This window comes from Oncorhynchus clarkii, chromosome 1 (assembly GCF_045791955.1).
Source record: "Oncorhynchus clarkii lewisi isolate Uvic-CL-2024 chromosome 1, UVic_Ocla_1.0, whole genome shotgun sequence".
In the NCBI taxonomy this organism is placed as follows: Eukaryota; Metazoa; Chordata; class Actinopteri; order Salmoniformes; family Salmonidae; genus Oncorhynchus; species Oncorhynchus clarkii.
The window spans coordinates 77097390-77111241 of NC_092147.1; the positions used below are offsets into that span (position 1 = coordinate 77097390).

The window sequence follows — 13852 nt, forward strand, 5'->3', positions numbered from 1 at the left end:
TGGCCTCATGGTGAAATCCCTGAGCGGTTTTCTTCCTCTCTTGCAACTGAGTTAGAAATGACGCCTGTATCTCTGGGTCTATTGATACATCATCCAAAGTGTAATTAAAGGGATATTCAACATCTGTTTTGTTTTTTTACCCATCTACCCTTCTTTACGAGGCATTGGAAAACCTCCCTGGTCGTTGTAGTTGAATCTGTATTTTAAATGCACTGCCCGACTGAGGGACCTTACAGATAATAGTTTGTGTGGGGTACAGAGATGAGGTAGTCATTCAAAAACCATGTTGAACACTATTATTGCACACAGAGCGAGTCCATAAAATGTATGTGACTTGTTAGGGCATTTTTACTCCTGAACTTATTTAGGCTACACACAACAAAGGGGTTGTATACTTATTGACACTTTTTTTATTAATTTGCTAACATTTCAAAAAAACATAATTCTACTTTGACATTATGGGGTATTGTGTAGGCCAGTGACACAAAATCCCAACTTAATCCATTTTAAATTCAGGCTATAAGACCATTTTTGGGGAGAAAAGTCAAGTATTGTGAATACTTTCTGATTAAATTGACAATAGTCTGATGGGTGAGAATATTATCAAGTGCTTGTCAAATTGTGAATGAGAGACTGATGAAGTGTGTGCCGCCTGCGCAGGAAACAGAGATGAGCACAAGCCTTTCATGCAACTTTTTTCTAATAATCAGTTGCACCAAATATACTCTTCAGTTTTTCTGAAATAGACTACTTACTTATCATTTATTACTTATTATGATGGTGTAGGCTATATTAAATGGATTTATTAGACTAAAAAGTAGATGTTACAAAGATCAGTATCGGGGGCTTGTAGGCTACATGTGGAAGCCGGAGATGCTAAACGGGTCTCTGTTAATTAACAGTCAATTACCGTGAGACCGGCAGTTATTTGCTTGACAGTTACCGGCTGACAAAATGTAATGACTGCCACAGCCCTACACCTCACAGACCAGATTTGGAAACTATAGACGATATTCAATCCCTTATTTTTGTCCAGGAAACAAATAGAAATTCAAAGGGGTTCATTTAATTCAGAGAGGGTGTTATTCTGTGTGTATCCGTGAATGAGAATTTTTTTTGAGTAAAAACCTTTTAGAATGGATGTGAAAGAGAGAGTGGAGGAGAGGACAGGGATGATGTATACTAATCATAGTCTTGGTGGTGATAGTAATCTCTCTCTTGTCAGCATCCGAAAGCCAAGGCCACAGAGCAACACATCTCTGCCTCCATCTGACACACTCTGAAGAGGACACAGCTAGACTGACCTGGCCTGCACATCCCAGAATAAAGCTTACAATATGACTGGTCTGAAAGAGTATTTACATAACAATAGCTACAGAAACCTGGAAAAACAGGCATTTTAAAATCCAACGAGTTTCTTCTCAACACACGAGTCACTCAGTCAGATGAAAGGACAGATGCTGATAGTGAGCCATCACTAGATTTGAAAAAAATCGTATACACATTACATCCTAAACCAAACTTTAGAGCATGATTGAGACTGGCCATTAGGAATCCTCTGGGCAATTCCTCATCATTACCGTGTCTGTATCGGAAGCCACCGAGGTCAATAGAACGGCCGGGCCTGGTCTCGTGTTACTGACGACTGAGTTGCGGCTGAGACGGCTCTATATACCTCTGTGGGATAGGGCTCATCATGATAATTAACGTCTCACGTTACCATCACATCTAAATAGCGCTCTGATAAAACAGCATTAATGGGAAATACATATGAGCCCCGATCGATGGACGGATGACCTAAACACAAGCCGCAGGACAGTCTGCAATCAACTGCATTCATATTGGTATCCTACCAGAGCACCTTCAACTTGCCTGTATTTGATATTGGAGGTTCTCCTCTAATAATGTTAATCTGTTTGATTGCTGCATCGAAGGCCAGCTGACGCTATGCTGTGATGGTCATGGAATAACTGTAATTGGCCGAATAGCAAAAGGGTTATGACGGTTATTTCTTTTCATGACTGTATTCATCCATAACCGTCGGTTACGCGGTTGTATGGTAATTGTGCCAGTCCTTACCCAGAAAGGAATCCCAAATACTGTATGAGTTTCGGAGTGTGCAACTGTCCCAGATGTGTAGCTCTACTCCTCTGACATATTCCATTGCAACACATGTCTAGCATTTCCTGTACCACCATCTTTCTTTCTTTCTTTTTGCTCAGGACTATTAGAGTGGATCTCAGTGTCAATTAACTAGGCACGCTGTTTGCAGTCAGTCCATTCAATCAGATTTCAGTCCGTTTAATCACAACATTGCGTGTGACAGTCACCTTAAAATATCACTGCCAAAGTCTACTTCAATTTTATGGTTCATAAGATTAAACCATGAATATTTTGTACGGCCGTCTCAGTTTTAAGGCAATCCTAAGTAATTGATGGTGACACTGCAAAACTCACGGATCATTAAAGATGATATTTTTGCCAAACACGTTTCATTATAATTTATGCTCAATGTCGTTCTATCAAGGTTTTATGCCCTAAAAAGACACACACCGAGAGTTCTAGAGACATTTAACATATTTATATATTCTGTAGAGACAGATATTGTTTAAAAGAGATATTGTTTCTGAACATTCCTATGAACCGATCAAATCCATTGCAGGAAGAATAAAACCTTATATATATTTTTGGAGGGGGGAATTATTCACTGGGTACATATAGTGCATTCGGAAAGTATTCAGACCCCTTGATTTTTTCCACATTTTGCTTTGTTACAGTCTTATTGTAAAATGGATATATATTGTTTCCATCAACCTACACACAATACCCCATAATGATAAAGCAAAAACTGGTTTTTAGAATATTCTTTTTTTTTTTTTTATAAACTGAAATACCACATTTACATAAGTAGTAAGCTACAAGCTTATTCATCTGTATTTGGGGAGTTTCTACCACTCTTCTCTGCAGATCCTCTCAAGCTCGCTCAGGTTGGATGGGGAGCATCGCTGCACAGCAATTTTCAGGTTTCTCCAGATGTTAGATTGGGTTCAAATCCGGGCTCTGGCTGGGCCTCTCTAGGATATTCAGAGACTTGTCCTGAAGCCATTCCTGCGTTGTCTTCGCTGTTTGCTTAAGGTCGTTGTCCTGTTGGAAAGTGAACCATCGCCCCAATTTGAGGTCCTAAGCACTCTGGAGCAGGTTTTCATCAAGGATCTCTCTGTACAGTGAATATTGTTTCTCATGGTATAATGGTGCTTTAGGTGCCTTTTGGCAAACTCCAAGTGGGTTGTCATGCTCCTTTTACTGAGTGGCTTCCGTCTGGCCACTCTACCATAAAAAGCCTGATTGGTGGAGTGCTGCAGAGATGGTTGTCCTTCTGGAAAGTTCTCCCATCTCCACTGAGGAAGAACTCTGTCAGAGTGACCATCGGGTTGTTCGTCACCTCCCCGACCAAGGCCCTTCTCCCCCGATTGCTCTGTTTGGCCGGGCAGCTGCTCTAGGAAGAGACTTGGTGTTTCCAAAACGTCTTCCATTTAAAAATGAGTGTTCTTGGGGACCTTCAATGCTGCAGAAATCTTTTGGTACCCTTCCAAAGATCTGTGCCTCGACACAATCCTGTCTCAGAGCTCTACAGACAAGTCCTTCAACCTCATGGCTTGGTTTTTGCTCTGACATACACTGTCAACTGTAGGACTTTATATAGACAGGTGTGTGCCTTTCCAAATCATGTTCAATCAATAGAATTTACCACAGGTGGACTCCAATCAAGTTGTAGAGGGTCAAGGGGTCTGAATACTTTCTGAATGCACTGTATGAGAAATACAATAGGCTTTCCAAAAGCACACAACGATCCATTTAATAGTGTTAATCAAATAATTCCTCTATACTGAGTCATTGTAATTGTATGCAGTTATTCAGTCGAGGAATAGGTGAACCTTTGTATTTGGTGCCTTGTTGTAAACAGGAGGCATGTTTTGGTATATTTTATTCTGTACAGGCTTCCTTCTGTTCACTCTGTCACTTAGGTTAGTATTATGGAGTAACTACAATGTTGTTGATCCATCCTCAGTTTTCTCCTATCACAGACATTAAACTAACTGTTTAAATGTCACCATTGGGCTCATGGTGAAATCCCTGAGCGGTTTCCTTCCTCTCCGGCAACTGAGTTAGGAAGGACACCTGTACATTTGTAGTGACTGGGTGTATTGATACACCATCCAAAGTGTAATTAATAACTTCACCATGCTTAAAGGGATATTCAATGTCTGTTGTTTTTTTTTACCCATGTATCATTAGGTGCCCTTCTTTGCGAGGCGTTGGAAAACATCCCTGGTCTTTGTGGTTGAATCTGTGTTTGAAATTCATTGCTTGACTGAGGGACATTACAGATAATTGTATGTGTGGTGTACAGAGATGAGATAGTCATTCATAAATCATGTTAAAAGTCCATGCAAATTATGTGACTTGTTAAGCACATTTTTACTCCTGCATTTATTTAGGCTTGCCATAACGAAGGGGTTGAATACTTATTGACTCAAGCTTTTCATTGTTTATTAATTTGTAAAAATGTCTAAAAACATAATTCCACTGTCATTATGGGGTAGGCCAGTGACACAAAATCTAAACGTAATAAATATTATATTCAGGCTGTAACAACAAAATGTGGAAAAAGTCAACGGGTGTGAATACTAAGGTCCTGTAATTGTCTTCCTAGAAAGTGGAACATTCTACCAAAAGAAAAACAACACTGAATTATACAAACTCATTATAATGGTAGTGTATCCTCTGTGTTGCTTAACCATTGCTATAGGAACAGAGGGATAATGAGTGTCCTGCTGTGTCTGCAATCAGCAAGGCCTTCAGTTGTTCACCATATTACAGTTCTATTCAATCTGATTAAGTACAATCACTTAATATATCGATGGAACCAAGAGACAGTCAACTGTGTTCATGGAGAAATTGCATTCCAAATAATTCCCATTCAAGACATAGGGCTATTACCCCATTGGAAACAGTAACCCTCTGACAACCCATTCAAGTTGTTAAACAAATGTTGTTGTTTTTTCATACCTCATTTGTGGTTGGTTAAATCACTACTGACAGAACCTTACCTGGATCTTGATTGGCCAGGAGAAGTTGCTGACATAAACATAGAAGGTGATGTTGGAGTTGACTCGGAAGTTGAACTTCTCACAGGAGAAGCTGTCTCTGTGTTCCTGGATATTGGTCTTGGACACGATGGGCACCTCCTCGCCAGAGATGGTGCCAGCTGGGGGTGAGAGGTGGGTCATAGTGTAAAACGTCAAAGGAAGGATACTGAGAGGATGGTACAGTTGGTGATAGTCAAATCGCACATATAGGTACTAGCTACTGGTATGTGTGATTGGGGATAGGTACTGCTGTGACAGTTGTGCCAGTCGAACAAAAACTGAGTTTCATGATGACAGTCGAGAGAGATGGTGACGTTTTAGAATACAGATTAGCCAGGCTGGTGACGTTTTAGAATACAGATTAGCCAGGCTAGTGACGTTTTAGAATACAGATTAGCCAGGCTGGTGACGTTTTAGAATACAGATTAGCCAGGCTAGTGACGTTTTAGAATACAGATTAGCCAGGCTGGTGACGTTTGAGAATACAGATTAGCCAGGCTGGTGACGTTTTAGAATACAGATTAGCCAGGCTGGTGACGTTTTAGAATACAGATTAGCCAGGCTGGTGACGTTTTAGAATACAGATTAGCCAGGCTAGTGGTGTTTTCGAAAACAGATTATGACAATTGAGTACTTTACCCACCACTGGCATTCACAATTATATTGAGTCTAGAGTGAGTCCAGTACAATGACAGTTTCAGAGCATACATTATACTGTAGATGCATGTACATTTTGTGGTAGAACTATGGCTGAGCAGTACCACTCCCTGAGTGGACCCTTCCAACTTTCTCCCATCTTCAACTACTATCCCCTTGTCATTTTTGAACTGTCCAAAAGAAGCTTGAAAATATATAAGGAGAGAGGAAATGTACTTTCTTAAAAAAAACAGACATGCATTTATATTTTAAGTGGTCCAAAATGAAGACGTTATCAAGAATACTGCATTAACAGGCCAGACTTTGGGACAGCTTTAATAAAAGATGACCCCAACCAATTTATCAGTGACATAACACACTCCCTCTAATTGCTCTGCACATATATTCAAGCCCTGAAGTTTCCTCTCAAATCAAGTAAAAAAAACACAAATCTGGGCCCGGTACAGACTGGGCAAAGTTGTATCTTAATTGAAATCACACAAAAACACCAATGCTATAATTAAAAACTATCTCCCCTACATTTGTCAAGAGGGTCATTCCCCTACAGACATTCTTGTCTAATGAGGGACACAGACCAGAACAACAAAAGTACCAATCCCTCTGGAAAAGATGACAAAGAGAGATTATATGAGTTTCTTTCCCATCCTAGGTGAATAACGTCCTACATTGGATTCTGTAGCGCAGGGGATGTACGCTGTCTGACGCTGAGTGGGGGATATCTGCCGTAGACCGTTGTAAGTGTAGCAAAGGTGGACAATAGGATCAAATGAGAGGGAAAGCCCTCAACATGTTGTCAAATAAACAGTCACTATGGCACATATTGATCCACTCTATGGCAAATGACAATCTAACAAGACAAGCTACCTGTTGATCCAATAGACCAGGTGATGTTGAGGTTGAAGTTGTTGGACGCATTGATGGACATGTCCAGGTTCTTGTTGCTCTGTAAAATATTAACACAAAAGGAGGTCAAACACACGTATTCCAAACCAACACTATGATGGTTTGGAATGACTTGGAATGATGCTAATGTGGGTTCTCTGTTTCACAGCAAAATAGATGCATTAAATACATAACAGAAAGGCTAGATGAGACCCGTTCCTCGGGCCCATGGTGTCTGACACCTCTGTGTGGTGACTGACCTGTTCAGGAGTGGCCATGAAGTTGATGGCGGTGTAGTGGTGGTCATCCTCCTGGAGAAGGCTGAAGGTGAACTGGTAGTCAATCAGCAGGTTGTCTGCAGGGACAGAGAGACAAACAGCAGATCAGGGACCATCTTCTTAAAGTGCAGGGACACACAGTCTGAAGAACCCCAGCCGGAAGAGTCACCCAAGAAACAGACCACAAGTGCATGTGGCTGCCTTCATTTTCATATCAATAATGCAGTATTGCAATCAGCGCAAACAAGAGTAGAGGAAGATCTATGACATGGGTGTACCACTAATATACTGAACAAAAATATAAAACGTAACATGCAACAATTTCAATGATTTTACTAGGTTTAGTTCATGTAAGGCAGTCAATTGGAATAAATTAATTAGGCCCTAATCTATGGATTACACATGACTGGGCAGGGGCACAGCCATGGGTGGGCCTGGGAGGGCATAGGCCCACCCACTGGGGAGCCAGGCCCAGCCAATCAGAATAAGTTTTTCTCCACAAAAGGGCTTTATTACAGACAGAAATACTCCTCAGTTTCATCAGCTGTCCAGGTGGCTGGTCAGACAATCCTGCAGGTGATTAAGCCGGATGTGGAGGTCCTGGGCTGACATGGTTACACGTGGTCTGCGGTTGTGAGGCCGGTTGGACGTACTGCCAAATTCTCTAAAACGACGTTAGAGGTGGCTTATGGTAGAGAAATTCAAATTAAATTCGCCGAGAACAACTCTGGTGGACCTTCTTCCAGTCAGCATGCCAAAAGCACACTCGCTCAAAACTTGAGACATCTGTGGCATTGTGTTGTGTGACAAAACTGCACATTTTAGAGTGGCCTTTTATTGTCCCCAGTACAAGGTGCACCTGTGTAATGATCATGCTGTTTAATCAGCTTCTTGATATGCCACACCTGTCAGATGGATGGGCTATCTTGGCAAAGGATAAATGCTCACTAACAGGGATGTAAACAAATGTGTGCACAACATTTGAGAGAAATAAACTTTTTGTGCATATAGAATATTTTGGGGATATTTTATTCAGCTCATGAAACGTGGGACCAACACATTTTGCGTTTACATTTTTGTTCAGTATAGAAAATATTCACTGGGATTCAATGCCAGTTCTATTTTTATAAACTTTTGTCCTATTCAATGACAGGGCCTCATAGTACGAGCCACAGTGGGGTGTAATGCGGGGATTTGGAACATTTAACATCTGTACCTCGGCAGGAATCTAGAAAGGTCACCTTGTCTGATTCCATTCAGAAGAAAGCCCTTGATTCGGAGGGTAGTGTCTAGGAGGAGCCATGTGAGAGACGGTCTCTAGTGGATTGTCAATATGCTCAGCAGGACGTTTCACTGTTAACCCTTCAGATCACTGTTATTAACTCTTTAGAGGATTTCAGGTTCAACCAGGGGGTGCACAACTGAACTCAGGTCCTCAAGGGGTTGCTGAGCCTGCAGGTTTCCTTCATGCCTTTTGATCAGACCTAGGAAGCCAGGTATGTGCACTCTATGGGCAGTCAACGCTATGAACTGATCAATTCAGTGTCAGGGAGCATTAGAAAACAGTCCTTGTGGACTGGGTAAAAGCAAGGCCTATATACCACAGGCGGCTGGTGGCACCGTAATTGGGGAGGATGGGCTCATAGCAATGGCTGAAATGGAATGGTTTCCTTGTGTGTTTGATACCATTACATTCACTTCATTCCAGTCATTATTATGAGCCATCCTCCCCTCACCAGCCTCCTGTGCTATACACACACTGGCCATCACAACCAATTCCCACTCCCTAATAGGAAATGCCATCTTCATAACTTGTCAATGACAGCTGAATACACCACACGTCTCTGCCTCAGAAGCTCATACTGTGCCATTCACTCCCCCATTTCACGGCTTCTGTGAACTGATGTTCAATCAGCCATGAATGTGTTCACGCACCAGGAGAACAAACAACTGTTTGTCATCGTTCTAACTTGACAATAAAACACTCCTGCAGAGTTCAGAGAAGACTTCATTTGACATCCTTTCAGAACACATATTTTAAGCCTTAGCAAGACGAAAGGAAATTATGTTTGACAAATAGTTGGTTTTGTTTGGCCGTCACGGAATTAGCAGATATCAGATCAAAGCCGATGTGTGTGTCTCTCTCTCCCTCCCGCTCCGGGCACACACGTTGCTGTGTGTTGTTTATCCCATAAGGGTCGTCAGTAAACTTCAGAAAGTTCCACATGCTCTGTAAAGGGGACACAGAAGTCCAGGGAAATTAAAAGCAGAGAATTTCTGGGGTGTTTGGAGCCAGTATTGTGCGTATTCATGTTATTTGGAGCAATGCAGTGCCCACTCAAACAACCCCTCTTGTTTCTGTGGTAATGAGAGAGTGTGTGTTATCCAGAAGAAGAGAAGACAATTAATGACATTATGAAAAGTGGAAGACTTGTCAAATTGCACAATCATTTTCTACACGTTTCAATATGTTCGATTTCACGCCTGATATAATATTATCCACTGTGGTGCAAAAGCTCAGTGTGCAAATTAAAACTGACATCAGCAAAACAATACAACTATTTACCTTGGATAATCTAAATGACATGCATACATTACATGCATGTGAACATGTTCGTTGGGGACAAATTTGACCTTACAAAGATAATTAAATAAAGCAAGGTAAGCATCAAATGAGCCGCACAAGACTAAAAGGAAATCCATCTGTTTTAAAAGTTTTCATAAATGAGTCATGGCATTAGCATAATGTGTAACTTTATTCAGTGTCTGAAACAAAATAATTCAAAAGAGCAAAATCTCACCTGTAAAGTAATTTCATATTCAGAAGCCTGCTTCATGCCTTTTGATCAGACCTAGGAAGCCAGGTATGTGCACTTTCTGGGCAATCAATGATATGAACTGAAGTGATATGAATGATATGAAGTCCAATGAGTTGAATGAAACCTCATTCAACATCTGTTATACAGGATCCACTTGGAGATGTCATCTAGGGCCTGTTACTATTCATTACCTTGCATTAGAAACACTCTTCAAAGACTAACAACAGAATGTACAGCCTGATAGTACAGGGGTAAAGCAATATAAGCAATATAATTAAGTTAAAATACTTTTCTTAAAAGGCCAAGATGGTCCTGTATGGCTCTGTTAGTAGAGTGTGGAGTTTACAGTCCCAGGAGAGTGGGTTTGATTCCCGGGTACACCCATACAAAATGTTAGCATGCAAGACTGTTTGTCGCTTTGGATAAAAGCACCTTCTAAATGGCATATATTATTATTATTATTATTATATAAAATCACTGAAAAATGAATTTTCAAAAAGGACACCATTGAGACGTTACTTTCAGAACAATGGCTCAGGAGAAGTGGTGTCCTTGATTATTCTGGGCCTCCAGGTAAAGTGACACTTGTAATGATTTTTATTTTTTATTTAACTAGGCAAGTCAGTTAAGAACAAATTCTTATTTTCAATGACGGCCTAGGAACAGTGGGTTAACTGCCTTGTTCAGGGGCAGAACAACAGATGTACCTTGTGAGCTCGGGGGTTTGAACTGGCAACCTTCCGGTTACTCGTCCAACGCTCTAACCACTAGACTACCCTGCCACCCCATGATGGAGGCATAGCTATGAATATGGGCTTCTGATGGTACTACTCAGCTGTCTGATGGTACTACTCAGCTGTCTGATGGTACTACTCAGCTGTCTGATGGTACTACTCAGATGTCTGATGGTACTACTCAGATGTCTGATGGTACTACTCAGATGTCTGATGGTACTACTCAGCTGTCTGATGGTACTACTCAGCTGTCTGATGGTACTACTCAGCTGTCTGATGGTACTACTCAGCTGTCTGATGGTACTACTCAGCTGTCTGATGGTACTACTCAGCTGTCTGATGGTACTACTCAGATGTCTGATGGTACTACTCAGCTGTCTGATGGTACTACTCAGATGTCTGATGGTACTACTCAGCTGTCTGATGGTACTACTCAGCTGTCTGATGATAGCACTCAGCTGTCTGATGATAGCACTCAGCTGTCTGATGGTACTACTCAGCTGTCTGATGGTACTACTCAGCTGTCTGATGGTACTACTCAGATGTCTGATGGTACTACTCAGATGTCTGATGGTACTACTCAGCTGTCTGATGGTACTACTCAGATGTCTGATGGTACTACTCAGCTGTCTGATGGTACTACTCAGCTATCTGATGATAGCACTCAGCTGTCTGATGGTACTACTCAGCTGTCTGATGGTAGCACTCAGCTGTCTGATGGTACTACTCAGCTGTCTGATGGTACTACTCAGATGTCTGATGGTACTACTCAGATGTCTGATGGTACTACTCAGATGTCTGATGGTACTACTCAGATGTCTGATGGTACTACTCAGCTGTCTGATGGTACTACTCAGCTGTCTGATGGTACTACTCAGCTGTCTGATGGTACTACTCAGCTGTCTGATGGTAGCACTCAGCTGTCTGATGGTAGCACTCAGCTGTCTGATGGTACTACTCAGCTGTCTGATGGTACTACTCAGCTGTCTGATGGTACTACTCAGCTGTCTGATGGTACTACTCAGATGTCTGATGGTACTACTCAGATGTCTGATGGTACAACTCAGCTGTCTGATGATAGCACTCAGCTGTCTGATGATAGCACTCAGCTGTCTGATGGTACTACTCAGATGTCTGATGGTACTACTCAGATGTCTGATGGTACTACTCAGCTGTCTGATGGTACTACTCAGATGTCTGATGGTACTACTCAGATGTCTGATGGTACTACTCAGCTGTCTGATGGTACTACTCAGATGTCTGATGGTACTACTCAGCTGTCAGATGGTACTACTCAGCTGTCTGATGGTACTACTCAGCTGTCTGATGGTAGCACTCAGCTGTCTGATGGTACTACTCAGCTGTCTGATGGTACTACTCAGCTGTCTGATGGTACTACTCAGCTGTCTGATGGTACTACTCAGCTGTCTGATGGTACTACTCAGCTGTCTGATGGTACTACTCAGCTGTCTGATGATAGTACTCAGCTGTCTGATGGTACTACTCAGCTGTCTGATGGTACTACTCAGCTGTCTGATGGTACTACTCAGCTGTCTGATGGTACTACTCAGCTGTCTGATGGTAGCACTCAGCTGTCTGATGGTAGCACTCAGCTGTCTGATGGTACTACTCAGCTGTCTGATGGTACTACTCAGCTGTCTGATGGTACTACTCAGCTGTCTGATGGTACTACTCAGCTGTCTGATGGTACTACTAGGCTGTCTGATGGTAGCACTCAGCTGTCTGATGGTACTACTCAGCTGTCTGATGGTACTACTCAGCTGTCTGATGGTACTACTCAGCTGTCTGATGGTAGCACTCAGCTGTCTGATGGTACTACTCAGCTGTCTGATGGTAATACTCAGCTGTCTGATGGTACTACTCAGCTGTCTGATGGTACTACTCAGCTGTCTGATGGTACTACTAGGCTGTCTGATGGTAGCACTCAGCTGTCTGATGGTACTACTCAGCTGTCTGATGGTACTACTCAGCTGTCTAATGGTAACACTCAGCTGTCTGATGGTACTACTCAGATGTCTGATGGTACTACTCAGCTGTCTGATGGTACTACTCAGCTGTCTGATGGTACTACTCAGCTGTCTGATGGTACTACTCAGCTGTCTGATGATAGCACTCAGCTGTCTGATGGTACTACTCAGCTGTCAGATGGTACTACTCAGCTGTCTGATGGTACTACTCAGCTGTCTGATGGTACTACTCAGCTGTCTGATGGTACTACTCAGCTGTCTGATGGTACTACTTAGCTGTCTGATGGTACTACTCAGATGTCTGATGGTACTACTCAGATGTCTGATGGTACTACTCAGCTGTCTGATGGTACTACTCAGCTGTCTGATGATAGCACTCAGCTGTCTGATGATAGCACTCAGCTGTCTGATGGTACTACTCAGCTGTCTGATGGTACTACTCAGCTGTCTGATGGTACTACTCAGCTGTCTGATGGTACTACTCAGATGTCTGATGGTACTACTCAGCTGTCTGATGGTACTACTCAGATGTCTGATGGTACTACTCAGATGTCTGATGGTACTACTCAGATGTCTGATGGTACTACTCAGCTGTCTGATGGTACTACTCAGATGTCTGATGATAGCACTCAGCTGTCTGATGGTACTACTCAGCTGTCTGATGGTAGCACTCAGCTGTCTGATGGTACTACTCAGCTGTCTGATGGTACTACTCAGATGTCTGATGGTACTACTCAGATGTCTGATGGTACTACTCAGATGTCAGATGGTACTACTCAGCTGTCTGATGGTACTACTCAGCTGTCTGATGGTAGCACTCAGCTGTCTGATGGTACTACTCAGCTGTCTGATGGTACTACTCAGCTGTCTGATGGTACTACTCAGCTGTCTGATGGTACTACTCAGCTGTCTGATGGTACTACTCAGCTGTCTGATGGTACTACTCAGCTGTCTGATGATAGTACTCAGCTGTCTGATGGTACTACTCAGCTGTCTGATGGTACTACTCAGCTGTCTGATGGTACTACTCAGCTGTCTGATGGTACTACTCAGCTGTCTGATGGTACTACTCAGCTGTCTGATGGTAGCACTCAGCTGTCTGATGGTACTACTCAGCTGTCTGATGGTACTACTCAGCTGTCTGATGGTACTACTCAGCTGTCTGATGGTACTACTCAGCTGTCTGATGGTACTACTCAGCTGTCTGATGGTACTACTCAGCTGTCTGATGATAGTACTCAGCTGTCTGATGGTACTACTCAGCTGTCTGATGGTACTACTCAGCTGTCTGATGGTACTACTCAGCTGTCTGATGGTACTACTCAGCTGTCTGATGGTACTACT

At 42.4% G+C, this 13852-nt stretch overlaps 1 protein-coding gene across 2 annotated transcripts in view; it reads right to left on the minus strand.

Moving 5' to 3' along the window:
- The window catches only part of LOC139412626 (attractin-like protein 1), a 319192-nt gene that overhangs the window by 149559 nt on the left and 155781 nt on the right, over positions 1-13852 (minus strand). For both annotated transcript variants that reach the window (XM_071159320.1, XM_071159317.1), the window contains 3 exons: positions 6950-7044; positions 6672-6750; positions 5112-5269 (listed from right to left, as the gene is read on the minus strand). In XM_071159320.1, coding sequence (XP_071015421.1) covers positions 5112-5269; positions 6672-6750; positions 6950-7044 — 332 coding nt within the window. The remainder of the gene's footprint in view (positions 1-5111; positions 5270-6671; positions 6751-6949; positions 7045-13852) is intronic.